This window comes from Platalea leucorodia, assembly GCF_965183815.1.
Source record: "Platalea leucorodia genome assembly, chromosome: 4".
NCBI lineage: Eukaryota > Metazoa > Chordata > Aves > Pelecaniformes > Threskiornithidae > Platalea > Platalea leucorodia.
The window spans coordinates 23884273-23912063 of NC_138826.1; the positions used below are offsets into that span (position 1 = coordinate 23884273).

At 38.9% G+C, this 27791-nt stretch overlaps 1 protein-coding gene across 6 annotated transcripts in view; it reads right to left on the minus strand.

The window, feature by feature from the left end:
- PPP3CB (protein phosphatase 3 catalytic subunit beta) overlaps positions 1–23671 on the minus strand; it is a 50708-nt gene extending 27037 nt beyond the window's left edge. For 5 of the 6 annotated variants that reach the window (XR_014228070.1, XR_014228071.1, XR_014228072.1 and 2 more), the window contains exons 1-5: positions 23505–23671; positions 10825–11025; positions 8573–8697; positions 5204–5315; positions 4158–4303 (exon numbers count right to left, since the gene is read on the minus strand). Coding sequence is in view for 1 of the 6 variants with exons in the window: in XM_082310815.1 (XP_082166941.1) it covers positions 4158–4303; positions 5204–5315; positions 8573–8697; positions 10825–11025; positions 23505–23574 (654 nt within the window). In the remaining 5 variants the exon portion in view is untranslated. Of the gene's footprint in view, positions 1–4157; positions 4304–5203; positions 5316–8572; positions 8698–9139; positions 9262–10824; positions 11026–23504 lie in introns of those variants that run through there. The other variant, XR_014228074.1, reaches the window with a different exon arrangement.
- Between the last annotated feature and the right edge of the window lie 4120 nt (positions 23672–27791).

A 27791-nucleotide genomic window follows, 5' to 3' on the forward strand; every position in this document is an offset into this window, starting at 1 on the left:
GATAATGGCAAGGCAGGTATTAACTGAAGTTGTTGTTGGAATTTATTCAATATTAAAAATCCAGTGGTTTAACATTTCCCACACTGGATGATAAACCCGGTATGGAATAGTTCTTCCAGATTGAAGAAGTCAGTCCATCAACTTCTGCAAGTACCTGAATTTCTGTAGATTAAACCATCAAGTTTCTAAACCTCCAGCAATAAATTTGGGTCCAGAAGCTAACAGAAGCATTCACGCAAGGAAGATTCGACTGCCGATTGATGTTTCCTGCAATACAGAAGGCTGAAAGTCTAGAAAGCATTTCTAAGAAATTTTCTTGAGTTATTCTTCAAGGATTTTCCTTATGACTTTAGCCAAATGGATAGAGACATTATAAATAAAAAGTTTTGTTGCTGCAAGCAATGCACCTCTCTCCCAAACTACTTCCTCATAGCATTGGAACAATAAGTTAGCCATTTCTTGAAGTAAGGAGGTCACTTCATAAAAAATAAATATACTTACATACACACCAAATCAGTGTCTCCTTCACTAGACAGTCTACCACCTGGCATGGTTCTCAAGACATCTCAAAATTTAAGGAAATGTCACTGCAAGCTACTCAACCCAGATTGCATATATCAAATCAGAACAATCAACTTAAGGGTTTCTCTACACATCAGGACAGCAAGAAAGTTAACAAAGAACATGAGTCAATTCAAAACAATTGTTACTGATTAACTATTTCTGAGGATGTTGCAACTATGGCAAAACAGAATCTCAATACAAATTAGCTTAACATATTTCTAAATATGACTAAGTTAACTGAGAAAGACAATTTCATTCAAGAATAAGAATCACTGCATCTGGTGTTAAAATGGAAATAGGTAGTGTATTTTTTTAATACATACCATAAGAAATTTAAATCTAAATTAATTTCTAGGTATTATGCAGTCAGGGCTACTAAACTGAAGCGCATCATACCTCCACATGGATGTTCAAATTCAGGAGTAGCAAAACCTTGGAGGTAGATTAAGGTACAGCACATTAAAACCACTTTACTTCTGAGGCGAAAGACCCTCACAGAAGTTTCACATACTTGAAGATACGGACACCAGTTTTAATTAATCTGTCCTAATTTTCCTAAGAACTATCACATAGTAAAGCCCTAAAAACAATGTGAAGGCCAGTGAAGAGTGGCAGTCATCTTATATATTACTAAAGAAAAGGAAATTTCAGCAGACCACAGAAAGGAAGCAAGGTATTATAAAGACAGATTCCCAGCAGTGCCCCCATATATTTCAAGGCGCTTTGCTGATCAAGCCTTAGTATCACCAAGAACTAAACAAAAGAATGACCATCTGTTGTAAATGAGGAAGAAAATTCTCTGACTCTCTTTTTTAAATTAAGAGTCCCCATAACCTTATCTGGACACTTCCCTCCTTACAAATCACTAGGCTTAAAATCACAATTCCTGGAATTTTGTTTCAGCAGAAGTCTTGGCAGTGTAAATGAAATCAACTAAACAGCATCTCTAAGTTGATGGACACGTGTCTGAAAGAGACACTCTTTATCAACACAATCAGAACATTTGTGTAAACAAAGTTCAGAGAACAAAAATCAGATTACTGCAAGTTTCACAAAGTTCCATTTTCCCAGGAATAAGAAGCACTTACAGCAATCTTTCTGGTTAGGCTTTACTGTCATAGCTACTATGATAGCTGTCCTCTACTGGAAATAAGTTTATGCCAGCAAAAATAATAATTTAATTTGTGTAGTTTAATCACCTTCCTGAACGTCAATAATACTGATAAAAGACGTCACCCAGAAGAAATTGCATCTGCACAGAATCTTCCTTTTTTCTTAGGTGATTCCAATACTGTTTAGAGAGCTGTGATTTCCCTTCTTATGCCAGATGATTATGCCTACACATGTTTGCAGAGAAGACCTCTCCTTAATAAGAAGTTTTGCTAATAAACCAGAAGGCTTGTAATAGTATACAATTGTCTCAACTGTTTACAGAAGTCATTTCACACACCACACTTGTACCACAAGTATAGGATATTTTCCTAGATATAAAAAGAGCATTTCACATTACCCATTTAATTTAAATACATTTACAATATCAGTGCATGCCAAGCTCTAATGCAGCTATTGAAGCTGCTGCCAACCCATGAATAGTGCCTTTTCCAAGTTACCAGATGATTCTTTAAAAAACAAAAAAGGCCCAAAAAACAGCTGTAATAACACTGCCTTACATTTATAAATGTGGTTTTCATCAGAAGCAACACACAATGTAGATTTTCATATATATAAAAACATACAAGTTTATATTTCATCCTAATGTAGCCTTGAGTGTTATACAAGCACATATGAAAGTACAGGCCAAGATGACAGAATTACCTTTTAATTAAATTTACTTGACACTTGGAAACCTGATTAGCTGCAAGACTGAGACTAAAAATGAATCAATCCTATTATGACAGTGGCTTTCCAAAGCGTTTTTCCAGACTATGTTTCCGTTACACTACTTTCCAAAAAGCTTTGACCATGTTTCTTTTCATCTGTAATGTGAGAAGTGTTAAGGCCTTGTCAGAATAGCACCGTTTACTTATTTTGTTTTCTTACTTCTCTTTATCTACACAATGCATACAGATTTCTCTGAAAATGGAATGTGCCTCAGTACATTTTCCCCCTTATACCACTGAGCTTTTAAATATGCGTCCTTTCTGTTTCTACCATTTTCTTCTCCTCTCACATCATTCTGCTTGGCAGTGTATTATCTGTAAATGAAATATGCTGACACTCCAGCCTCTGAAATGGGCCAGTCAGTAAAAAAAAAAAAAAATCTGGTGAATTCAGAAATGAGATTCAGCTGGACAGCAGCCTATAAAACTGAGGAGAGGGAGAGGTAAAAAAGAAAAATGGAGCACAAGTAAAGGAGAAAATGCTAAGAAAATGAGAAATAACAATAAATGAAGATAAAAGACAAAATGGGCCATCAATATTTATATACTATAAAACCAAATTAGGAACATACTTTTTCCTTCTGATATTTAGATCTTTTTTGAAATAGGCCCCCACATACCTTCTTCCATATGTGGATAAACCACCTTTTTTCTTCCATCCTTACCTGCCAATTGCAGGGGGGATGGACTAGATGACCTTTAAAGGTCCCTTACATCCCAAAGTGTTCTATGATTCTATGATAATCCCAAAGCTTTCTTAGAACCACCTATTTATATTTTAAGCTAAAATCAACTACACTTTAGCTGTTACTAATCATAACAGGAATGGTTTTGATTTCCAAATGCAGCAGTCAAGATGTCGGCAAAGTTAACTCAAATAAGTCAAAAAGGAGTATGCAAACAGGAAAGCAATTGAGTTTGAAAATTCCCATCTGATACAATCTTCACCTGACATCAGCAGTCCATGCAAGTTGAAACCCAGTTATTAGAAACAGATACCTCATGTCATCACAATCTTCTTTGCTTTAAATTGCACACCACTATTTAGTGTTTCCATTCCACAATTTTTAAAACTTGCTTTCATTCTTCTTGCCGATATACTCAGCATATTTACCACAGTGAGAAGCACTCCACAGCTGTTACTCAAATGCCTACCAAATTTGCCATTTTAAATAGCAATCTGAATTTCTATTAAATACTGCAATTACACACTCTTTCAAAACCAAAATCCACATGATCAAGAGAGTGGCAAAAAAAAGTTTTCAAAGAAATATAAGAATAACTGAAATATGATGTTTGATATACCAAACAATTTTAAGACTACAATTAACTTCTACGAGTTTTGTCCTGAGAGCCATGAGAACGCTAGTTCTTATCTAGAAAGAATTACAAAGCACTGTTTTAATTGGATATGAAGCTCTTTACATGTACTACCTGTCTCAGGAAACTATGTGGAGTTTTTGAGGGGGTTTTTTGTGTGTATTTTGTAACAGTCCCAGCTGTCCCAATGAGATCTACTAATGGAAAATGCACTAGATAATCCAAGAGTTTTTAATTATGATACTGCTTTGCCTGCATTTCAGTTCCTGATTTACACTTCCAAAAGAGCCAAGAACAGAAAACAATATACCGACAATTTCACAAACATGACTTTGTATAGTATCATATAAATACCTCTATTTCCACTTATTTTCAAATACACAAAATACTCACTCTCCTAATGTCATCTAGTGTATTAATTTCTGGTGAAAGTCCACCATGAACACAAAGAAACTGTTGATTTAAAAGAGCAGCAAGAGGGAGACAATCAAAAGCTTCCATACAAGCATCGTAGACTCTCTCCGAGTACTTTATTTTACCTGCAGGAAAGAAAATATAAAACATTAAGAAATCCATATCAGACAGATGAAGTAATTTAGTGGATCATAATTCTAAGAGCAAATCTCAAAGTGAATATGTAAAAAAAAAAAAACAAAAAAACAACAACCAAAAAAAACCAAAGCAATGAATATTTTTGGGTTTAAATGAGCATTTCCAAACACCACAACAGCAAGCACATTTCTAAGACATTCTCTTCCAGAACTATAAACTTTTTTCATTTCTTCTGTTATCTCAAGTGTGGAGAAACTATTTTTGTTTTCAAAAAAATCACAGAATTATTTTGCATTATACAATTATACAGCATACTTCAGTGTAAAACACTACTGAGAAGTTTGTGATATCTCATTTACAGTGAAAAGCTAAGAACTGCTTATAGATTACATCACTTTTACCTACATCAAAGAGGGTTTTACCGGGGCAAATGATCCATTTATCACTGGATCAATACTTACACAAGCCTCCAAATGGAGGAGCAGCTTACATCACCAAAAGAGTTATCTTACTAGCACAGCTGAAATCAATTCCCCAGAAGGAAAAACTACTTGGCAGTAGGGTTTTCTTGTTAGCTTCACAATGCTGCTCAGCAAGTGACTTTGTACTCCCGATTATAGCCAAGACAGCAAAATAACCTTCCTCTCTCCAGGATTTTAAAATCAGGATTGATACATCAAAATTTACTCCATAATATATCTTTACAGACAGCAGTTTTCTACATAACTTGCGCTCCCCTGCAAGCAATTCTACAGAAGTCAATGGGGCTTCCAAATGTTTGCAAGACCTTAATTAAACTAAGAGACAAACACCTCTCAAGCAAAATGACAGACCGTAGATCGGCAGGTTGCAAGTAAGCTAATTTTACATTCTTAGGCAGTACTTACATTCTTGCTTAAAGGTAAAATACTCTGTTAGGTGTCTGCATTCATGGTTGCCTCTCAAAAGAAATAACGTGCTTGGGTAGAGAATTTTCAGGACCCATAAGTACAGCACACACTGTCGAAAAACAAAGATATCCAGTAAAATACACTAGTTTATAAGAACTTTAAAAATTATTACTGAGAAACATTGAGTAAGAATGTTAACAGCTTCAAAAGCAAGTACAGCTTAATGTGCCATTTTAAAATACAGCACTACTTTCCCGAGTCCAGTTCTGGACATGAGTTACGCAAATTGCTTATTACTTTTCTTAAAAACAGCCGCAGAGAATGCTGAAAAATACTTATATTTACTGGACAATCAATGATAAAATAAACTCAGCAGAACTATACTGCAGAACACTTTCATCTAGACAAATAACGTATGTGTTTATGCCTAAAATCTGATTTTATAATATGATTCTAAACACTGGCATAAGAAGGAAAGCAGACATTTATTAATAGAAATTGAAATAAAAAAATGCACAAAACTGTTTACATTACAGTCAGGTATATAATTTGGAGATCATGTTTAAGCTAAGAATGGACAGAGTAAACCTTTTTTTTCCCCCCAAGACTGGGAAAGCTGGTTGTTTATTCAGTGTTCAAGCAGCAAATTCAAAGAATTATAGTAAGTTCCCATATATCATTATTATTGCAATATCAGCAGTGAACAGAGTTGAGGACAGAGCTACAAAACATGCACATTTTTTTCAGTTTAGAGTCTGTTACCACCCAGCAGTCTTGAATGTCCGAAATGCATTTCTTAAATTTCAAATCCGATTCTTGTATTTTTAACTGAGCACAGAAATCTCAAAACCCCAGAAGTTCTGGACTACATTGAAGTCCCCTTCAAGTTGTTATTATTATTGTTCTTAATCAATACGAGTACCCTGAAGCTACCATTCTTCAAAGTTATTTTGCATAGAATAGTAAGTACATGAAGGAAGAAAACAAAAGAACACCCTAAAAAACACAGCAAACATGGAGAAATACATCAGTCTTCTATTGTGAAGTTTAGCTAAACTAATTCCTGAATTTTTCTTATCTTCTTAGTAAAAATATGCAAAATAGTAATTTTTCTAATGATACCACTTGCTTTCCAATGTTTTTAGTAACTCTAAAATATCCTGATATATTGCAAAGTCCCCAGACTCTTTAAAACTGCAGAGAGCATAATCAGTTTCTTACAAAACAACTGCTTATCATCAAACGAATACGTGAATTAATATGGAAAATTCTACAATTGTGAACTGTTTTAGTTTAGTCAGTTTCTATGAAAAATTTATACAAGCTGGCAACCTTGAAAACATTTAATAGAAAAGTGGCAAAATAGTGCCTTCCTTTCAGTGAATGGATACTACATTTGATTGAATTGCTGAGATTTACATGTTCTCAAGCATCTTACCTATTAAGTACAAAAATATTTATTTTTTAACCTTTCCTATACTGGCATATTTATTTTTTATTATTAAATACAGACAGACTAATGTCAGAGTTCTCTATGTCCTGTTACTTCCAGTACAGAAAAGAAGAATTTGCACACACTTACGTGAAGGACTCCATCTTGAGCCCAGCAGTTTGTTACACACAACCACGGTACCATGTAATTATCTTTCATATTAGAAGTGATGACATTTTTTAGTTGGAAATGGGTTACTACTAAAATATCAATGCAATTAAAGATGTTTCAGGACAGACTGATTAAGAATTTATTAGTGAAAAATCAAATTTCACTGTTCATACATTTTTAGAAAATTTCACCTTCACTTTTCTGTGAAAAGTCAAATATTTTACCAAAAGTATATTACATTTCCAATCACTAAGATTTTAGAGTAACCATATATGAAAATTACTGGAGGTCAACTTAGACTTCCTAAATGTTAATTAAGGCAAAAACTTAAGTAGGAAAATTGTTTTTAAGGTTAAAGTGAAGAACAAATGGCTGATTTTCATGTACTACTTATTTCTTTCTCAACAGCACTACAAAGCACTGCCCCACCTTCATGCACGTGCAGCAATTCAACTTCATTCAGATAATCTGCCATGTACTTCACTGATGTTCCAACAGCCACTCAGAGCAGAAGAGAGCAGATTATCTCAATGAAGAAAGACAAGCCTTTTAAGAACCCTGGAGTGGTTTTCAAGAGTATATTTAGCATCTCTTTACATATTCCGCAAGTATATTTAACATGCCAAACATTGTATTAAAAATTAAATTAAAATCATATGAGGAAAAAAATTAAGCCTGTTCTCATTAATATATTCAAGAACATCCATTCTTCAAAAGTTTTGGTAAGTGTAATGGTTGAAAAGCCTTCACACCATGTTTTGATATATTAACATATATTGTTGCTATGTAAATGTCCTTTTCAAGGACAATTACATGATTTGTTATCATCAAGAACAGGCCAAGAAGATCAAATTAATAAACAGGGAATGTCTGTTGGAATTTTTCCTTATAAATGACTGAGGCAATCACTCTTGCTGCATCTCCGGTTTGTCCACCATCTCTAACAACCCCAAAAGGCACTGTGCCCGCCCGCCCTAGTATATATCCACACATGTTATTAGAACAGAATAATTGTTATACAGAAATGAAGTATCACACACCATGACTTGCAAACTACTATTTCAAATGGTACACCACTCTTAGATTTGCTATCTATGAAGAGATTCTAAGCTCAGGCACTTCCCAAGCTGGCTCCAGAAGAACAGTTAACTTAAAAATCATCGCTCTGAAACTAATTGATATGAATAAGTGAGTATTTCTGGAGTGTAGCATACTTAATAAACATGCTGAAAATAAAAAAATTATTTGTATTCAAAATACCTGAAAAATTAATGGCAGAAACACAGGTCATCCTTAGGGAATGTCTGTAATAGCCCTCAGAATTTTAGTAAAGAAAAATATTAATAATCATTAAAAACCATTTGATTACATAAGTAAAATGAATCTACTTTATACAGATAAACAGTTATAACAAATTAAAAGACCTTGCAGTCATGACTCACCTGTTCTCCAAAAAGATACAAACACACTTTCCTGCATATTACCAGAGAAGCAGGATTATGTAAAATAATGCTACAGAATTCAACTTTTTAAAAACTAACTAAAGAAAGAAGAGGAAAAATGAGTAAATCTGGTGATTTCAACAGGACAGTCCAAACGGCTGGTCAATATCCTCCTGTAAACAGGCCTTTGTCATAGGAGAAAGCACAGCAAGGAAGAACACATTCACATGTTAAAGCAGGCCTAAAATTTCATTTGAAAACCTCCGTGAAAGTGTGCTTATAGAAAAATTTCGGACAAAACAGATTAATATATTCAGTTACCTCTATACTAAAATAACCTCTGTCTACATAGTCACCGAGGAAGAGGTATCTTGTGTTAGCAGGTGATCCTCCCACTTCAAACAGCTTCATTAGATCAAAGAACTGGCCATGAATATCACCACACACTGCAAGCAAAAATTTTGTTCAAATTAATTTAAAAAAAATCTAACAGAAAAGTTCCTAAGTTATAGTTAAGTAAACAGCCACAAAGTACTTCTAATTAAGAGGAAAGGCAGGTATAAAGCAGGAATATCAGAAATTTTTGAAGCTTCCCCCTTTGCTTTTCATTAAGATGCTGTCCTCGCTACCTGTGACAACACCGATGATAGCCCTATGAGTCTAGCAGATTGTGGAATATTTTTCAAACACAGTTAAGGCACTGAGCATTGAGGTCTTGAAAGTTGTCAGCAGCTCTTTACTGTCCTCCCCAACCCCTTAGGCATCTTTACAAATTCTCCTTGGTATGCGTATTTGAAAATGCCTGCTGCTTTGCAAGAATTTGCTGTGTCCGTGTGGGATTGCAAAAAGCAGGGAGTATGCTTTTGTTTCTGAGTCAGACTAACATACCTTTTAATATCATCATATCTTCTCTTTGCTCAGTTACTTTTCTCCTTCAAATAACCATGTTCACTATTTCAACAGTGGATTTTTCTTGTGTTTTTATAATATGAGACAGGACAAGACCAGTGGTCAGCAACCTAAGGCAGAAGTGCCAAAGATAGCAGATGGGAAGATTTTGAAGAGCATACAGCAAAGCCAGGTCATCTCACATTTAAAAAAAAAAAAAAAAAAAAAAGTATGGAAGAGACAACTGCTCCTAACTCCTCATTCCCACAGGAGTTCCCAGCTCGTGAGTCAGGAGCTGCCTTCTCACTTCTGCATGAGGTATTGCTGGTAACAGTTAACAGGAATTTGAGAGACTATGCCTTCCGTTGATGCAAAATGTCACTGATCAACTGAAGAATAGCATCTTCCAACTTCTCAGAGTTTATCAGTAAATTTTTGGGGGGAAAAAAAGTTCTAATTTTGGAAAGAAATATTGGATATGGCACACCACACTTTAAAGGTTGTTATTCCCTTGGAGCAAACCATTTGTCATTGTGACCGACAAAATATTAGACTAAATAGAATGTGTCCTCTTTTATGTCACTTTTCTTAAGATTTCTACTCAAACACTGCAAGAATTTTCCTTCTTTTTCAGCTGCCAATATACCAGAAGTGCTGGGTAACTACCTGAATAAACGGAAATATAAAAACTCTAAATATATGGATAACACTGTAGTTTTGAGCTGTATCTGGAGCTTCAAAAGACTCTGAGTTCAGACAGTCACTTAGTGGTTTCCACCATTTCAATCCTTTTTTAAAAAAAAGTCAATAACAATGATGTACTGTTTAAATGCTTTCATTTACCCCATACTAACAAATTAAAGCAAGCTGATGCTCTAAAAGAAGCTTTTCAGACACTAATTTTAGATAGGTCCATTCAGAAGAAAACACATTCAAATAAAAGAAAATCTGGTCCGAACACAAAAATAAAATCTACTTTCATTATCATAAATAACAGATATGCAATGTAAACTATTTTTTATGACTCTGGATTGTTTATAAATAAAAGTACCAAAGGACATCAGTTCCACCTTTCACCAGGTCAAACAGAAATACAACTAGTCAAACCATGAAAATACTCCAAAAAACCCTAAGAGTCAGTTTTGCATCACAGTGGATCTGGTCCTACTGCATTAAAGATGCTAAAACAATTTTTCAACACTTTCCAGTACTATTACCCTCACAAAAACATGGGTCTATATGCATTCGTCAGTCTCACCTACAAAGGAACTATGAAAGGTGTATTTCTCACTCAGAATTCCAGTTCACAGTATTTGCTTCAAACCACAGCAATTAGCTTCTCTTCACATATTTAGATTTCAGGATAATTCTGAGTTCATTTTTCTATTCCAGGTAGATGTCTTTATTTTTGCTTACAACATTGCAGGCATGAGCATTCTATTTTGTCATTTTAATACCAATCATACTATTTTTTTCCAGTAGGTTTAATGCCTTCATTTTGTAAAATAATGTACAGTGTACTTTTTCAGACCGTTTGAGTACTGTTAAGCAAACAGTTGTGAGGGATAATTCAGTAAGATTATACAGAAATTTTATTTTAGCAATTTTTAAGACAAACTCTACTACTGAAAAAATTTGGCTTTTTTTCAAATTTAATTATGAGTGAAATTATCTAGAAGAATTACCTGTAATTGGCGCTTCAACTTCTATCATAGTTTTTTCCCTTCGTAATATTGTAGCACCCTCATTGATGATTCTAAGTGCAATTTCTTCATCCACTCGGCCTTCTTTTATCAAGTGGTTCTTCAAAATGTCAACCCTTGGCCTTCCATCTGTGTCAAACACTTCTTCAGATGTCAAGCGATGTGTTGGTGGAAAAGGGACAGCTACAATTTAAAAAGAAGAAACAGTAGTCACAACAACGCTATTTTCAAAATATACTCCATCTACGATTGGATCTATCATGGAATAGCTGCTAACCAAAGTAGCAAATCTGTGTTTCAATCAACTTGATGACATAATTAAAAACTGGATGGAATAGTGCTTCTGTGTATGTATTTAAAAAATTAACATCTACAATGTGCAAGTTTGTAGAAACTACAAAAGAGCATTAGAAGGCATAATAATACGTATAACATTTGGAAGAGTCAAAGCTGCCTTTGCAAAGGGACATCATCTCCCTCCAATACACTGCCATTCTCTGAAGGACTCAACAAGTATTGGGGATGCAGGAGATCCACTTAATATCCACTCAGACTCGCAAAAGGCATTTTAAAATAAGCCCATCATCAAGGCCTTAAAAAACTAAACAAACAAAAAACCCCAAAACAAACACCCCTCCCCCCAAACAACCCCAAAGTTAGCAAGAAAAGGATACAGTACTGTTTAAAGGACTATAAATAAAAGGAGGTAATAGCCAGGACCTGGAAAGGAAGAAAGTCACCAAAAGAGCCCCACCAGAATCTGTGCTATTTAACAAATTCATAAATTACACCGAAAAGAAGGTAACTCATGGAGTGATGCAGCCTTCAGGTGACAGTAAGTATTCCAGACAATGAAGAACAGGGCAGGCTATGAAGAGCTACAGAAGCCGTCCATGCTACTGACCAGCGCAGCAAAATATGATGCATTAAATATTAATAAATACAAATTAATGAAGGAAATAAATCCTAACTTTACATATAAAAATCACAGATTATAAAATTACTATTACTATTCAGAAGCAAGATCCTTCCTATACTTCTAGGAAAATACTCGATGCTGAAAAGTTGAAGAAACGCAGAAAACTGAACGTTAAGAATTATTAGCAAAGCAACAGAAAACAAAAGAAGATGCAATTACGCCACTGATAAATCTGGTATGCGACTCTGGTTTGCCCACCTTATAAAGGAGAAAGAATAATTAAAAAAGGATTCAAGGAACAATAACGGAAATCCAAAAGTTAGAATGATTTCTGCTACAGGAGTAACTAAGTAGACTAGGATTCTTCAGCCTAAAACCATGAGAACTAAGGGGGGCTCTAACAGAGGTCTACAACAGCATTAATGGAGGTGGTGAAGGGAGAACAGCACTCGCATGCTCTCGGCCCCTGAATGGCAGAAAGGTGCAGGATGGACTCTGCCAGTTTGAAGTTCTGTCAAACCACTGACTAAGCAGCAGAACACGTTCATACTATCAGAAAAAAATGTAATTTGGGGAGCCTACAACATTGCCATTGTGGGTTGAAATTCCTTCTTTGAGCTTGTTTTCCTTATTTTCCTGTTGCACTGTCTCTAAAAATATTAAACTAAGAGTAGAGGCTGTCCATATACTAGACACAACTTTAGAAACTACTGCAAGTATCCGAAGTCCTTGGATCCTGGCTCACGGGTCAAAAGCAGCCCTATGTGATCCACATCTCAAAGCAGTGGAGCAGATGAGAGGTCTGAGGTTGGGGACCAAACCAGGCCCAGCAACTGCCCAGACAGCACATTTGATGGCCGGCAGCTTACATGAATTCAAACAGTGGCAGTTCAGTTACTGCACAAATGAAATACGGATGTGGGACATGGGACAAGAGGATACATCAAAACTGCCGTGCATCAGAATATCATCGCACTCATGCAGGATTACAGGAAATAAAACTAATCTGGGGGGGGGGAAAAAAACCAAACCCAACAATAACCAAAAAAACCACCAAAACCATACCACTATTGAAAAAATGAAATAAAAGAGAAAAGGAGCAAAATCATTCAGTTTCTTTCCATTTAAACATTATTTCAACATGTTAAAAAAGAAAAATTGGAGCAACACATCTATTCAAAGATAAGAACAACTAGTAGTATGAATACACTTATAGATTATTCATACTTTATTTTCTTATTCTCCAAAGTTAAACTTTACATTCCAAAAATCAATACTTAAACACTAAAACATTCACTGATTTCATTTAAATTGACTTCTAGATTACCAGCAACACATTGCTACCCTTCTGTTTTATGCAATAATAAAAATCCATCAATGAAACAACTGATGCATAAATCACACACACGTATTCTCTGAAATTAAGTTACACTAGAAAATAAACTGGAGAAGTGTCTATGCTTCCTCTTGTAAAAGTTTCTAAGTAGGAAGATGCTGAAAAATGTGCCTTGACATTACACGGTGTAGAACAAATCTGGCACTTTATTTTTGGACATAAAGTATTTTATTAGCAGAAAAGCAATGGCATGCCTTTCCTTCCAGTCTCCTCTAGTAACAATTCAGATTTCATTTGGAAGTGTTAAAATTCCATGTAGTCCAAATGTTAATAAACTTAACGTATTTAAGAAATCAAAAGACAACCACTTCTGTTCCATGCACAACAATTGTTTAAAAACATAAATCTGTCTCCGAAAAGAGAAATCCATTGTTCCAACAAGACAAATTTAATTCACTTTTAGAAGCACTTAATTATGACCATGCAATCATCAACTCTATCATTCACTGTTTCTTTAAAAATTGACTTTCCAACCTTCATATTCTCTTAATGCTATTTTTGCATGATTTAGAAGTTTATATTAATCTGTACATGTGTACATGAATTAGTTTCAGGCCATTTCTTCCCCCACTTTTTTCAATACATTATTTGTGTGGGCCCACAACTGCCTTCAGCAATACAAACTTGACCTCATCCTTTTATGAGAGACCAGACAATTCATGCAGTAGATTTCTCCTGCTTTAACTGTTGCAAAAGCATTTGCGATCATACCTTCCCAGAACCAAAGTCAATCACCTCCAAGACACAGTTTTGTAGGAACTGTGCGTCATTAGTTCTAGTATTATTCCTAGATAACGATCTCCTTAAGTGAAAGATGACCCTTTTTTCTTTTTGGAGGTTTTGGGGTAGATGCAGGGTGTGGTAGAGAATGGTCTGTTGCGGTGACCAGCTGTTCTTCATTCTCTTATGTGCAAATCAGTACTGACTTATTATGACTGCCACTGGCTGCAGAATTCGGAGAGATGGTGTTGACGTCTTCCTTATAACAGTTTGGAAATATTTCAGGGGTTCTAAGCATATGGCATAAGAAATTTTCTTCTCTTAATAAAGTTCTTATGTCCATGTAATACATTTCAGATCAGATTTGCACAAAAATTAATTCTGTCTCTTTTAACAAACTACAGCTTTGAGTTTGTCTAGCAAGTTACATTTTCTGGGAGGCTGTAAAAACAGATGTTTCTGTCCAGCGTCTGGAAAGAACTGTCTCAAATCATTTGAATTAATACAGCTATGAAGACTCAAATTACAAACTCTGTATATCCAGGGGTTATCCATAATGTCCAAAAATCACAAGTGTTAGTATCAAAAGTATTTAAGCATCTGTAAAGTTGTATTTGCCTCATGAAAAAAATGAAGTCTTAAAACTAGTTCCTCAGAGTTCAACAAAATCCTTTTCACACAATACTGTATTTTCCTATTGCTCAAGAAGGATTTTTTTTAGAATAATCTTCAGAGAAGGCAGAATAAAACATGGCTAAAGATTTTATCTGTATCACCCAGCTGAATAAAACAGTAACACTTACTATAAAAACTGTTTCTTTCCATTTTATACTTTAATTTTTGTCTCAACAATAGTTAACACTATATTAGAGCTCATACCTTTGAAAAATACTACAAGTAACATCTTTTAATAGGTTAAGGATGATAACTTTGAAGCATGTAGACAATTTCTGAAAACTAATGGGTTTAATTAAACCTTTGATGAAGTAGTAATAGAATGTTATAGCCTAAGGAAAAAGAATTGCAGCATGATGTGTTCCAAGACAGAAATATAATCCATGTTTCAAAGGCTTTGTGCACAACCTGCGCTCTCAGGGCTGTAACGGAGTGGTAATTAAGAGGAATTACCCTAAGGAAATAACATGGTGTTGGTCATTAAAGGATTCCCTTCTTCCATTCCCAGCAAAGCTAAGCAATAGAAAAGCATTTAGAGATGAATCTCTAAAGCAATACACGCTGCAGTACAAAATAACAGACTATATCCTATTAGTAAAAGTATAGATCTTAGTAACAAAAATAACACATCGTGATTTACAACATGCAGGATTTTCTAAAACAAACTGTTCCTTACTAGTCAAAATTAATCAATTTCACTTTTAAAATATGTATGGATGATATAATTTTATTGATTCAAAATTTTAAACACTAATGCTGGGGAAAAAAAAAACAGTGAGTAGTTTTGGGGGGTTGTTAACAAAAAGGTTTTGACGGCTTTTATTAGTATTTGTATATGCATTTACAAAGAGGAAAAAAATCACCTTTCCTTTATACTGCAGTACTACTTAAAACAGAAATATCAAAGCAAAACCTCTAAATCTAGTTCTACAATTACTTTCTACAAGCCTCTGGGTACATTTATACCTTACAATAAAGCATGCCACAGAGATCCAAAAGTTACCACCAATTCGAATGGATAAATTCACAGTACCTTGTAAAGCTGTTCAAAAGTAGAAAAACTACGTTAGCATGGCACTTTACCCAATATAATAATCCCTGCTGAGAGGTGCAGTACGGCAACTAACACAAACATGCTACTTCCAGACCCAAAGCAGATCTCACATTGCCTAGTAACTGAGTACAACAGGAGCTGCTAATAAAATCTTACATGTAGATACTGTAAATTTAAGCCACGCTGATATATATGCCCATTTTAATAACCTTAATCTGGCTTGTATCAGAGGCACCCTGTTGGAACAGGCTCATGAAACAAGATGAGATCAAAGCCTCTAGACTAATGATAGGAAAAAGTATCAGGGATCAACCATACAAGGTACTTTACTTCTACAAGCAAAGCAATTTCTGCTCTTAAAACCTTAAAACTTATATAATTCTTTTTTTCTCTGACAGTGAAAGAAAATTAGCCATTTTTCCTCTACAGTCAGGAGCCCATGACATGTTCCATGAACTCAGCTTTGGCTGTAAAAGCGTGCTCAACGTCCCAGATTTCATTTTCTGTTTTAAGAGTGTTTTTGATTTCACACATAAAAGTCTCACCTCACATTACTAAGGTTACTAAACACAGACATTGTGTTTGTAAAGTATTTGTTGCTTTGGTGGTAGGTGTACATGAAACAGTAAACAATGTTTGTCTCCACTAAGTGATATCATATATCAATACAAGCATGGTGTTCTGTGAAAAGATAGGCCAGTATCCTTCATTTTGTCAGCAGGTTTATTACCACGACAGCATAGTTGTCTGCGGTTTTTCTGTCATTTGGTCAAGTTTTGTGGGCTTTTGGTTTTATAAATGCATTGCTGTCTGTGCATTGTCACTCAGAAGAATCACAAAGCCTAACACCTAGCACATCTTTCACTCTGCCCCTGGATTTTTCACGCCTCTGCCAACATCTATACAGAAGAAAGAGATGTAGCACCCATGACTGCTATGAGGACAGAATATATCCAATTATCCTTCTGCATTTGGCAGAACAGATTTGAAAAGAAACGGCATAAAGACATCACAGATGGTCTATGGACCAGCAACCTTAAAAATATTAGTTAAGCACAAATACGCAGCAGCGTCTACTTGAATCAGAAAGCTAGAATCAATAGTTGTCAAAAGATATGAGTTACCCTATTCATCCCAAACAAGAAAGCACACATTCAGCAAAGTCAGTTTCTTGCAAATTATGGTATTTTTCCTACATGCCACAAAAAGCATCCCTTTGAATGCATGCCGCCTGCTATATTAACAAGCTTTCTAGGAACAAGGAAAAATGACCCTGTAAACCTTGAAACCCTACAAAAGCATTGCAAGCACTACTTATTTTATCCTCGCTTACCATGTACTGGTAGTCTTAAAAGTTTCATAGAATTTTAAATCTCAAATGAACTATTGATATACTTAGTATACCACGGTGCATTCATCTTTTATACTGTCTGTGTAATTTTCAGTTAACTTGGTTGATGCTTTTGGAAGTTTCTCTCAGGAAAAATGTAACTATTTGTTTGAAACATATTTAAAGATGCTCCTCCCATTAAAATGGCCATTGGGTATTATGCCAAAAGATTATTTAGTGCTTAAATGTGCTTCTGGCAATGATGGATTCATAGGTCTTTCCCTCCTCATACTCTCTGTTTTCCAAACAGGGTGGTTTAAGGATTTCCTCTAGAGCTTCATCCAGACCATCATGTTTATGATCACAGACAGAACTATTTTTCACTGTTTTGGCCAGACCCTGAATAGAAGTTTTTATAGTTTTTGCCTCCACTGCACCTTATTGCTATGAATTCCACAATTTAAATTACACATCATATGAAAAAGTATTTCACCTATATATTATATGAAAAAGTGTTTCTTTTATAGTCACTTCTGGAAAATTTTATTTAGTACTGCTTTTCTCCTTTTTACAGGGAGACAAGAATTATAGTTGTTCCCTATTCAACTTTTCCATGAAATATCATTCATGATGCAAGCAGTATCTAACTCTATCCCCTACTCAGCTACCCCTTTTCCAAGTCACAGATTTCTCATCTTTGTTGCTCCACCTTGCATGAAAGCCACTCTGTGCCTCTGAACATATCTTTAGATAAAGAAGAAAATCAGGAAGGGGGACCAAAATTACATGCTGCTGTTCCAGATGCACATATAACACAAGATGCGTACAATGGCATGACGTGCATTCTCTTTTTTCTAAACCGGTCTTCTAATAATCCCTAAATTCCTATCAGCCTGTTTGACTGCCACTGCGCTAACATTTTCACAGTATTATCCATACAGACCTTAATGTTTCTCTCCCGAGTTCCCCGCCCTCTACGTTTAAGGAAGAATTGTTCTTTCCCTTGTAGAGTCTACTCTGCCTTTATCAGAACAGCATCTCCTGCACCTTCTTTGCTCTGGCACTCAGTCTAACAAGAGCTTTCTGAAACGTCTCTGGAAGTTTACTATCCTGAATAAGTGTTATTATTTGCCACTCACTCTGTTTTCTAAATAACTTATAAACACATTTAAAGAGCACAGATGACAGATGTTAACCTCCCCCAACCATGTAAGTTTATTACCTACATCCTAACATCCTTTCCTAACTAATTTTGATCCAAAAGAGGACATTTCCTCTTTTGCTTCCTTTAAAGGCTCCTCTGAAAGAACCTGATGAATAGTTTGGCCTGCATCAACCAGCTCACTGGCTCCTCCAAAAAATTCTAACAATTTCTCTTGACTTCCATCTATGAAAACTGTACCAACTCCTCTTTAATACTGTATTTCCCCAGGGACACAGTTAGTCCACTCTTTCCTACAAGTGCTATGAGTCTGCTTAAATTAAAGTTACTGATCTACAGCTCTCCAGTTCAATCTAGAGCTTTTAAAAAAATGCTGCTATGCTCCATTTCTCAGACTCAAAAGATGAGTTATGCCACAGGCTACAGAAAATAAATCCGTGATGTAGCACCCAAAAACCCCAAAGAATTCCTTTAGATACCACTAGACAAATATCTTTTGGTCCTGGGATTTTTTTTTTTTTTTAACATCTGTTTTGTTGATATGTTCTGAAACCACTTACATTTCAATGAGACAATTCTTTGGCCCCATTCGGCCGTAAGAATTGACTCATGTGTGAAAGAGTTCTTAGTTCTTTACGCAATAAACACACATGTAAGTACTTGCCAGATTTTTCTGCTCTGGCCTTACCTTCCCAAGCCTCAACTGCCAATTGGCCTTACTGAAATTAAGGCAGGTTTCCATTTCTGGGTGGGTTTTGTTGTTGTAATTTTTAAGATTCATTCATTCTAACCATCCTGTCTCTCAAGGATAACGCCAGTCAAACACTAACTTATCAGAATTCAGTTCCATTCCATTGTCTCTCCCAAAACAAAACTGTGATTTTATTTTTTTTTTTAAGTATGATCTTTTAACACTCTCTTTACTCTGCTGCTTTTCTAGATCATTTTAGAATAATTTCTGACCAGCAGCATAAAGGCATTCCAAGTGCCTTATAATATTTTTAAAACAACCTTCATGCTGCCTGTAAGCATTTACCCTTTTACCTGGTTTTTTTTTACCAGACTCTTAATTTTAAAGTTAAATACTGCAATGATTTCTTTTTCTCCTGCATGGAAATCATTGTTTAAAAGTAGCTATTAGTGTCTTAATTTAGGACCCTGTTCAAGGCGATGAGTTAGTTCTCTTTGGGATTCTCTGAAGAGTTGTTTCCATGAGCTACCATTTCAAATCCAAAATGACTGTTCAGCAATCAGACAGACTGTATCATGACTTTTATCCAAAACAAAGGAATACTGAAGCCTCCCATTTCCACAAGAACAGACATCATCTCTAAATTTAGCAAAAAATACCCATTAGCTCAGCACAACAAGGTCCTATGGATTGCTTCCCAAAGCCTAGTAACACCCGTAGCGAGCAAAGCGCAACGCCAGGGAAGACAGAATACTTCCAACTACCACTTTGCAGTGCAGCTACTCACAGGTGGGTCAGAGAAGCCCTGGCGCTTTTCCCTCAAAGGAAAGCCAATGAAGGCTCATCCCTGCCATGCCCAGGACCACTCTATCAAACTGAGCTCACAAGCACTTCTTCCTCCCTATCAGTGAAAAATACTTTACTACAAGGTAGTGGGACAGTTGTTTCAGTAGAAAAGATACAGTACGTTGACAAATTTAAAGTATGAAGTCACTTGCGCTGAAAGGTCAAGTGCGCGGCCTGAAGTCAGTCAATTATCATCCAAAAAGAAAGGCAAACCCAAACCCAAAAGTATCAACAGCAGTTTCAAGATTCCACACCACCACCCCCCCAATTTTGACAGAACGTAATAGAGGAAACCACTATCTTCCACAAGACCGTAAAATACTAAGTATCATTCTTCAAAGATGAAGACGATGCCTGAGAAAAGAGTGAATCAAGACAATAGGCACATTTTCTCATCTCTATTAAAAAAAAGCAGTAACAAAAGCCTCGCCACAAGACACCTTTTGGGAACCAAATGCCAAAACCTGACTTTAGACGTTTCAATTCCATAGCTAACCATTAATTTATAGGAAACTCTGTAAGTACAAATTACTTAGACGATTTAACTAAGCCATGAAAAGAGAAAATTTGAGCTTTTTATACACTTTAAAAGCAACCAATGATCTTTGATGATACAGTTCATACTTGGGAAGGTATGCCAGACCAACACAGCTACACTGTACAGACTGCATATTTAAAGCCATTATTATATTTATCATATATATGTCTAATATGAACATTACACCTGATAAGCTTTCAGATATTTTTTTAGATATAAGTACTTCACACTAATTGCTAAATATACAGGTCAAAATATAAAGGAGGACACATCCTAATTATTATCTTACCTCATTAGAAAAGATTAGTTACTGATGATACAATAATTTAACCATTTTTTCTTGGGTGAGCATCTCTTGCCCGTTTCTGCCAACATATATTATTAGTGGTAAATGATTTAATTTCTCATGACCTCTGAAATTTAATGGTTTCTGTTATTTTTCCCCTCTTCCAGTAATACAGAGGAAGAAAATAAAGCTAAAATAAAAGCTAGAGACGAAACAATGCAAATACCAGCAAGCATTAAGTCCTGAATTCACATTTCCTCCCATAAAGACCTAGTATATGGAGAGCATGAAAGCTGAAATACGGACCAATACACAGACACGCCAGACAATATTACTACATTTTTCTCTGTGGCTGTTCTCGAGGACCTGAGACATTATAAATGAAATGTCTCAGCAAGGAGAGACAGAAAGCCTGGGTGCCCCAAGGGTGTTTTTTCTTGGGAACACAGCTGGCACACAAAAAAGTAACATTTTCAGAATACTTTTACACTTTTTTGTTCCTCCTATAATGGATCACATTAAACAAAATAAACGTGAAAAATTATTGCCTTAAAAAGAATCCCTAAACCTTATTCCAGTAAATAAATTCATTAATAATTACCAATAAATAAGTTGAAAAATTAAAAAAAGAGGCAATTTCTGCAACGATTCATAAGCATGACAGAAATTAAAAGTATAAGATGTTATGCAACCATTTGAACCTTTGTCTTAACAGTTTCACCAGCATGCCTGGTCCACACATTTTCAGTATAAAAAATTAACACTTTTAGGTTCCCTGGTATGCAGTGTTTTCTTGACAAAAGCAGAGGCCCCACCTTAGGAGAGTATCACCGTATCTGTACTCTATTCATCATACAACAGGTAACAGTATGGTGAACATTTCTTGGTATGCAAGTGGCAAGACATCTGTTTGTGAACAGGGATGTGACATAGTTGTCACATTTTAACATGGTTTCAACAAACGTATTTATGTTGCATAGATACTCCCACTCAACACTGACATAACCTGCAATCTTGCACCCCTGAAGTTGCTGTCTAAAAAAAAAAAAATATTTCCAACTGCACTGCATCTAGTGAGGGGGGAAAAACCAAACCACCCTCTCCTTCATATCAAGAACGCAGACAACTTGGCACAGCTGTCCAGGCTTTCTCCAGAAGCCAGTGATTCAGCATTACAGGTATGGACAGGACAGGTCAACAGAAGGAACAGAAAAATGCTGCTATATGAACATTTAATTGGTTGTAATTATGTCAGATGTAACTATCAAAGCCTGATTACCTTTACAATAGTTCTGTAACCCCAGGCTGTGATCCTGTTAGAATGAAGCAAGTCTTAACTATGATTTTAAACAACCAGATGCATAGGTCACATTTAACAAGCTGAATTATTAAGTGATTGGAAACCAGCAGGTTTTCCAGCACACTCTGAAGTATCTAATCACTTACCATTAGTTCTCTTGCATTGTTTGAAGAACTTAATTTGTTACAACAAATTGCAATAAAGGTACAAAAATTCAGCAAGTCTAAACGCTGTAGATTAAAGCGGCGCTAATGAGGTCAAGTTTCCAATAGTCTAGTTTTAACATTTTCTACTTTTACTCTTGCAATTTGTCCCACAAATCAACAGGTTAAGCAATCCAAAATGAGTAACAACTTACTGCGAGCAAAGCTTTCCAGCTTACTGGAAAACATGCCGATTTCCAAAACATACTATGGGATTCCAAGGCTTTAATTAAGACCTGCTGAAGACAAAGACATCCTTTTCATTTCTCAAGACCCCCTGTTATATAAAAAGTTAAACGAACAGATCTCCACCCCTTTGAACTCAGTCAGACCCTGCGTTCCTAGGAATGCCAATCTTAAAAGCAGACTGCTTTGTGTACAACCACAAACTCCAATAGCCCAGGTCTGCCACCACAAATGTCCACACTGCCATCGTCAAATACAGTTCAATATCAAAACCTTTGAGATCAAAATAAAATGATCTGTAATTTGAGTAAACAAAACCGAGAAATTCTTTGAAGTGTTACCTATGCTATCCTCTTAACCGACAATTTAGATCTAATGAATACATTTCAGGACGCTTTAGTTGCAAAGGATTATTCTCCCCACAAATACTAAAATGACACACTTGATGTGCTCCGGAGCAAGGATCTTGATATTTTACAGCATTCTGGTCGCTAGACCATCTTAGTTTTACACAGATGTATCTACTTTAAAACGGTTCATTTTTTCTTCAGAGAAGTATAACCTTCGGCATTTAAAGCCTTCCCACGAGACCGTGCTACCAAGAAAGGCCACGAAGAAATAGATCAGGGTGAATTTTTTTTCCCTCAGAACCGGGAACCCGAGACCGGCAGCCAATAGAAAGGGCGGCAGCACCTTCCCACTCCCTCTTCCTCGGCGCTGTCAGCTCCTGCAATTACAAGGATCTCCTCTGCGCAGACAGAGGAGAACCCCCGCAGAGGACGAGGCGTGAGGGGGCCAGACCCCGCCGGGGAAGCCGGTGGCCCCCGGCCAGCACAGCACACGCACGCTCGTCCCAACAGCGCCCGAGCAGCGCGTCCGGGCGGGACGCGCCAGGGCCGCAGCCCTCGGCCACCGCTTCCACCCGCGGCGCCCAGACCCTCGCCCCACGGGCGGCCCCAGGAGACGGCCCGCGCCGGGGCTCGCCGCGGGCAGGGCCAGCCCCGGGGCTTCACCGCAGGCAGGGCCAGCCCCGCTGCCTTCCCGGGCAGCCTCCGCGCCCAGCTCGGCCTCCCCGCCTACAAGCAAAGCCGACCCCGACTGCTTCCACGCCCCCGCTCGGGGCCGGGCGGCCCTCCCGCGGACACGCCGCTCCCGTCCCCACCTGCGGGCAGCCCGGCGAGCACAGGCGAAGGCACCTCTCTGCACGGGCGGCCCCGGACACTCGGGCGGCCTCCGCCCCGCCGGGGGTCGCGGCCCCCGCCCCCCGCCGCGCCGGGCAGCCATGTTCCCCGCACCCCCGCCGGGCCGGGGCCCGGGCGCGGGCGGCGCCAGGCCGCGGGTCGGAGGAACGCTCACCCTTGACGGCGCGCTCGCTGGTGGCGTGGGGCGGCAGCAGCAGCACCTTGCTTCCCTCCTTGGCAGACATCGCTGGGTGCTGCCGGGCTCCGGCGGCGGCTGCTGGGCGCGGCGGCGCCTTCGTCCGCCTCCTCCGCCGGCGGGCTGGCGGGGAGAGGGGCGCTCGGCGGCCGGCGGCGAGGCGGGGCGGGGGCGGCTAGAGGCCCCGGGCGGCGGCGGCGGCCCAGCGGAACATGGCGGCAGGCGCGGCTCCCAGCTCCTCGCGCAGCGAAGGGACAGTCCGCCTCGGGCCCGGCATGCACCGCGCCGCCACCCCACGAGGGGACTACGGGAGCGTGGCGAAACTCCTGGCTCCGCCGCGCCGCCAGCGCGGCCGTTAGGGAGCGTGGCGAAACTCCGCTCTCCCCGGGGCGGCGCCTCCGCCGCGGGGCGCGGGCAGGGGCGGAGGCTGCGGCCCGGCGCCTCCGGGCTCTCCCCCCTGGCCGGGGGAGGCGGGCGAGGAGCCGGCAGCGCCCCGCCGCGCCCCCGCCCCCGGGACGGGCGGGCGTCGGGCCGAGCCCGGGGGGCGGCAACGGGGCCGCGCGGCGGCGGAGAGAGGGGCGGCGCGGCGGGCGGCCGGCCCGGCCTCCAGCGGCCCCTCAGCGGGCCAGGGCCGGCGGCCACCATGGAGAGCTCCGCGGGGCCGACCCCCGCTCCTCGAGCGCGGCTGGGGGAGCCATTTTGTCAGGCGGCGAAGCCCGAGGGCGCGGAGGGGCCGCCTTCCCCGGCCGGGCTGAACGGGGGTCCTCGGTCCCCCCCGGGCACCTCCTCAGAGCGGGGGGCCGCGTCCGTCCCCCCACCGGTGCGCCTCTCGCCTGCAACACCGTCGGAAGGGGCCCCCCAGCCTCGCCTCTCAGGCCGTGTTAGGTGCAGGGCCAGCCTAGGACAGGAGATGGAGGAGGAGGAAAAAGAAGTTTTCCCCAAGGAAGAACCTGGGCACGGCTCACCGCAAGCTCCCACCTCCAGATAATTCAGCCAGCCTTCTCTGCTCCACCCTCGGAGCTGAGCGACGGTGGACAAGGGAGGCAGCCGGGAGCAGTGGCGGCCCTGGGCGCGCAGCACTAGCTGCCCCCGCACCCCTCAAAGCTGCACGGGGGGTGACGGCACTGCAGCGCTGGCCTGGTCCTTGCACACGCACTAGGCCACAGCCCTTCCATTCTATACAAACCATGCAAATTTTGTGTAGAGCAATAGGTCGAACCATCTGCAGGGCATAAGACAGAGTTTTGCTTTGGCAGAAAAGTTGGTACAGCTGTACTAAATCTAAGCTATTCTCGTCGTTCTTTATGACTATTCCATATTAAATTAACTGTACTGATGAAAAAAGCTAAGTAGGTTCCTGCGCTCCTTTGTACCAGCTGTTAATTTCATCCTCTCTCCTCCAGTTTAGTGTATCCTCAGTTGTACCAGCGCAGGTAGTTGAAATCACAGAAATTAGCTAGGTTTAAAAAACAAAACCAAACAAAAACACACCCAAAAAATTCAAACCCAAAAATCTCTGAATTTGGCATCACTTAAATATCTGCCAACAAACCCAGTCAGGATCTAGCAAACATCTAAAGATATACATATAGCCATATTCAGTCAAATGCAGTGTACCTATCTAAAGAGTTCCTGCTTTGCATCTCGGCTAATAATAGAGCTCTTATGCATTATTTGTACTGCGCTGTGCAAACTATTTCACACAATAAATCAGGGATTTAAGAAAGAAAAGCCATTCGGAGGTAATAGTTTCCAGCAAGGTCTTGGTTCGTGCCTCATTGAGGTCCAAGGGAGAAGGATGACATCTGAGGTGAGTACCTGCCATCTTGAGCGTGAAAAGCCCTTTGGCTCAAGCGAAAAGTACATTAAAATTGATGGGTTACACAAGAGCTTGGTTTGACCTTGCTTTTTTATTATGTGGCCAAGACAGTCCAAGCAAGAAACTTTGAATGAAATACCACTGTAAAGACATTCAAGGAAGCAACTGAAAATTTTAACCCATTTTAAGGGCCTGTTTTTTAAACAGAACAAAAGCTCATTTGCTTCAATAGTGTGCACACATATCCATCCAGAATATGCACTGAGAGCATGGGATAGGAAGGGCAGTAAGTAAATGTTGCTCCTATTGACTTAGCATTAGCTTAAAGTAGATCTGCTGGAACAAGGAGCAGGGGGAATAAATTCAGTCTCTTATTTAGAATCAAGAGAAGCTCAGTAATAAACGCAGTTTGAATGTTTGACAGCGTGAAACAGCAGAGAGATTCTCATATTATAAAGAAATTGATTTGTCCGTACATTTCCAAACACACAGGGAGCCCGAGACCTTGCTGAGTGTTGTCAGGAATCGCCTCTTCACCTCACCTCAAGTGCAGTTGCAAGAGAGATGCCTCTTACTTCTTTCAATTGCTCGCTTCTCTCATGAGCCCGCAGCCACACGCGTCTTGTCTCCTGGGGTATGAAGTAGAAGGGGCTGACACAGTCAGAACTCTAGTTGAGGAAAAAGCATAGCATGATTTTATTTTGTTATGATGCTGTGCCAGAAGGAGACATAATCAGCTTCTAGGCAGCATACCTAGTGCCCTGCATGCTGAAACACTTCCAGCCATATCCAGGCATCACCTGAAGAAAAGGCTTATACAGATGAAATCTTGCTGGTTTCTAACACACCCCCCACCCCCCAAAATACATCAGGTTGATGTGATAAATGGTGTTGTGTCTCCCTACAAATCACATCTCCTTAAAACATTAAAAATAATAATTTGACTGGCCAATTTTTTTGGATAACAACAGCTAGAAAGAGAAGTTAGCTAAGAGAAGTTAGCTAGCAGAGTTAGCTTGGGGTTTTATTGTTGTCATTTTTCTAACATATTCCATCTTACCTCATTAAAATACAGAGCATGTGCCTTTATCATTAGGACAATACCAAAACCTATACTAGGGAGAAAGAGAACTACAGAACTCTACCTAAACCCTTTAGCTTGTCAGTGAAGCTTTTTCATGTAGTATTGTCTCTAAGTCTGCTAGAGACTCTGGAAGGGGCATTCACAGTGCCCCAACTTACCTCATGGTGAAAGCAAAGCCAATTCATTCCATTCATCTTGTGTTCAAGGAATCAAGCAATTTCTACTACCACCACAAGTCGCATTATGATTGTAGGAACTCTGAAACACAATCACAAACAGAAACATGGCCTTGCAGGTAGAAGTCAGTGTACCTTTATAATCCTGACAGTTTCCCACAAATACCAGACAAATAAAAGTATTTCTGAAAAGCAAAGTCACGTTTTACTTCCTGTTTAGCTTTGCCTCCAAGTGGCCGTTCCATTCCACACATTTTAATACCTAACTTAAAATAAAAAAAAAATAAATAAAATAAATAAATTAAAAAAAAAAAAAAAGGTGCCTAATTCCTATTCTGACTGGATATTCCAAACCATTAGCTAGCACTGGACTGTTTTCTGAACAACTGCTTTCGTAACAGAGAAACAATTCAGCAAGAGAAGCACGTGGAATGATGAAGCCAATCCATCTTGTTCTGTACCATGGGGAATGGAGCCATTTGGGATGCAGATGATCCCTGTCTTCCTCCCGCTCCATCTCAAAGCGGTACACGCTGAAGCTGCATGCAAAAGATGTTTAAACAAAAAGACGCTATGTTAAAACCTAGGCTTTTCTGATGCCTCCCCTGAGTACTGCAAGGCATAGTAGCAACTACATTTTAGTAAATTATTGCCTCAGACAACAAGTGCCATTTACTGAAGTTCGGACAAAAGTTAGATGTAAAAAAGACTATGTGAAATTCTGTAACCATCTCATGCAGGAGGTCAGATGATCGGAACAGTCCCTTCTGACTCCAACAGCGACATATCTTTAAAACTAGCACAATGCAATGTCCCAGAATCATCTAATTACCCAACAAGGACTTTTTGAAAACTCTAAGAAGGAAATTGAATCACAGGAGAGAGAGATATATTCCAGATCCCAAGAGAAAGATGCATAGAGCAAATCTTGCAGAGATAAACCAGGTCTGAGGGGGGAAGACGTGCTATAAGCAGGAGAATAAGATGAGGAAGACAAAACTTTTAAGAGGTTGTTCCATTTCATTGACTCTGACTGGTGACTGCTTGAAATTGTCCTTTCTGAATTGCCAGAAATGGTATTGCGGTTGGTATAAACTGTGAGACTGCCTCCAAACAAGCCATGTTTTGTTTTAAATACATTTTGACATATTGCTGTACTGAGTTTCAGTATGAATACTTGAAAGCTT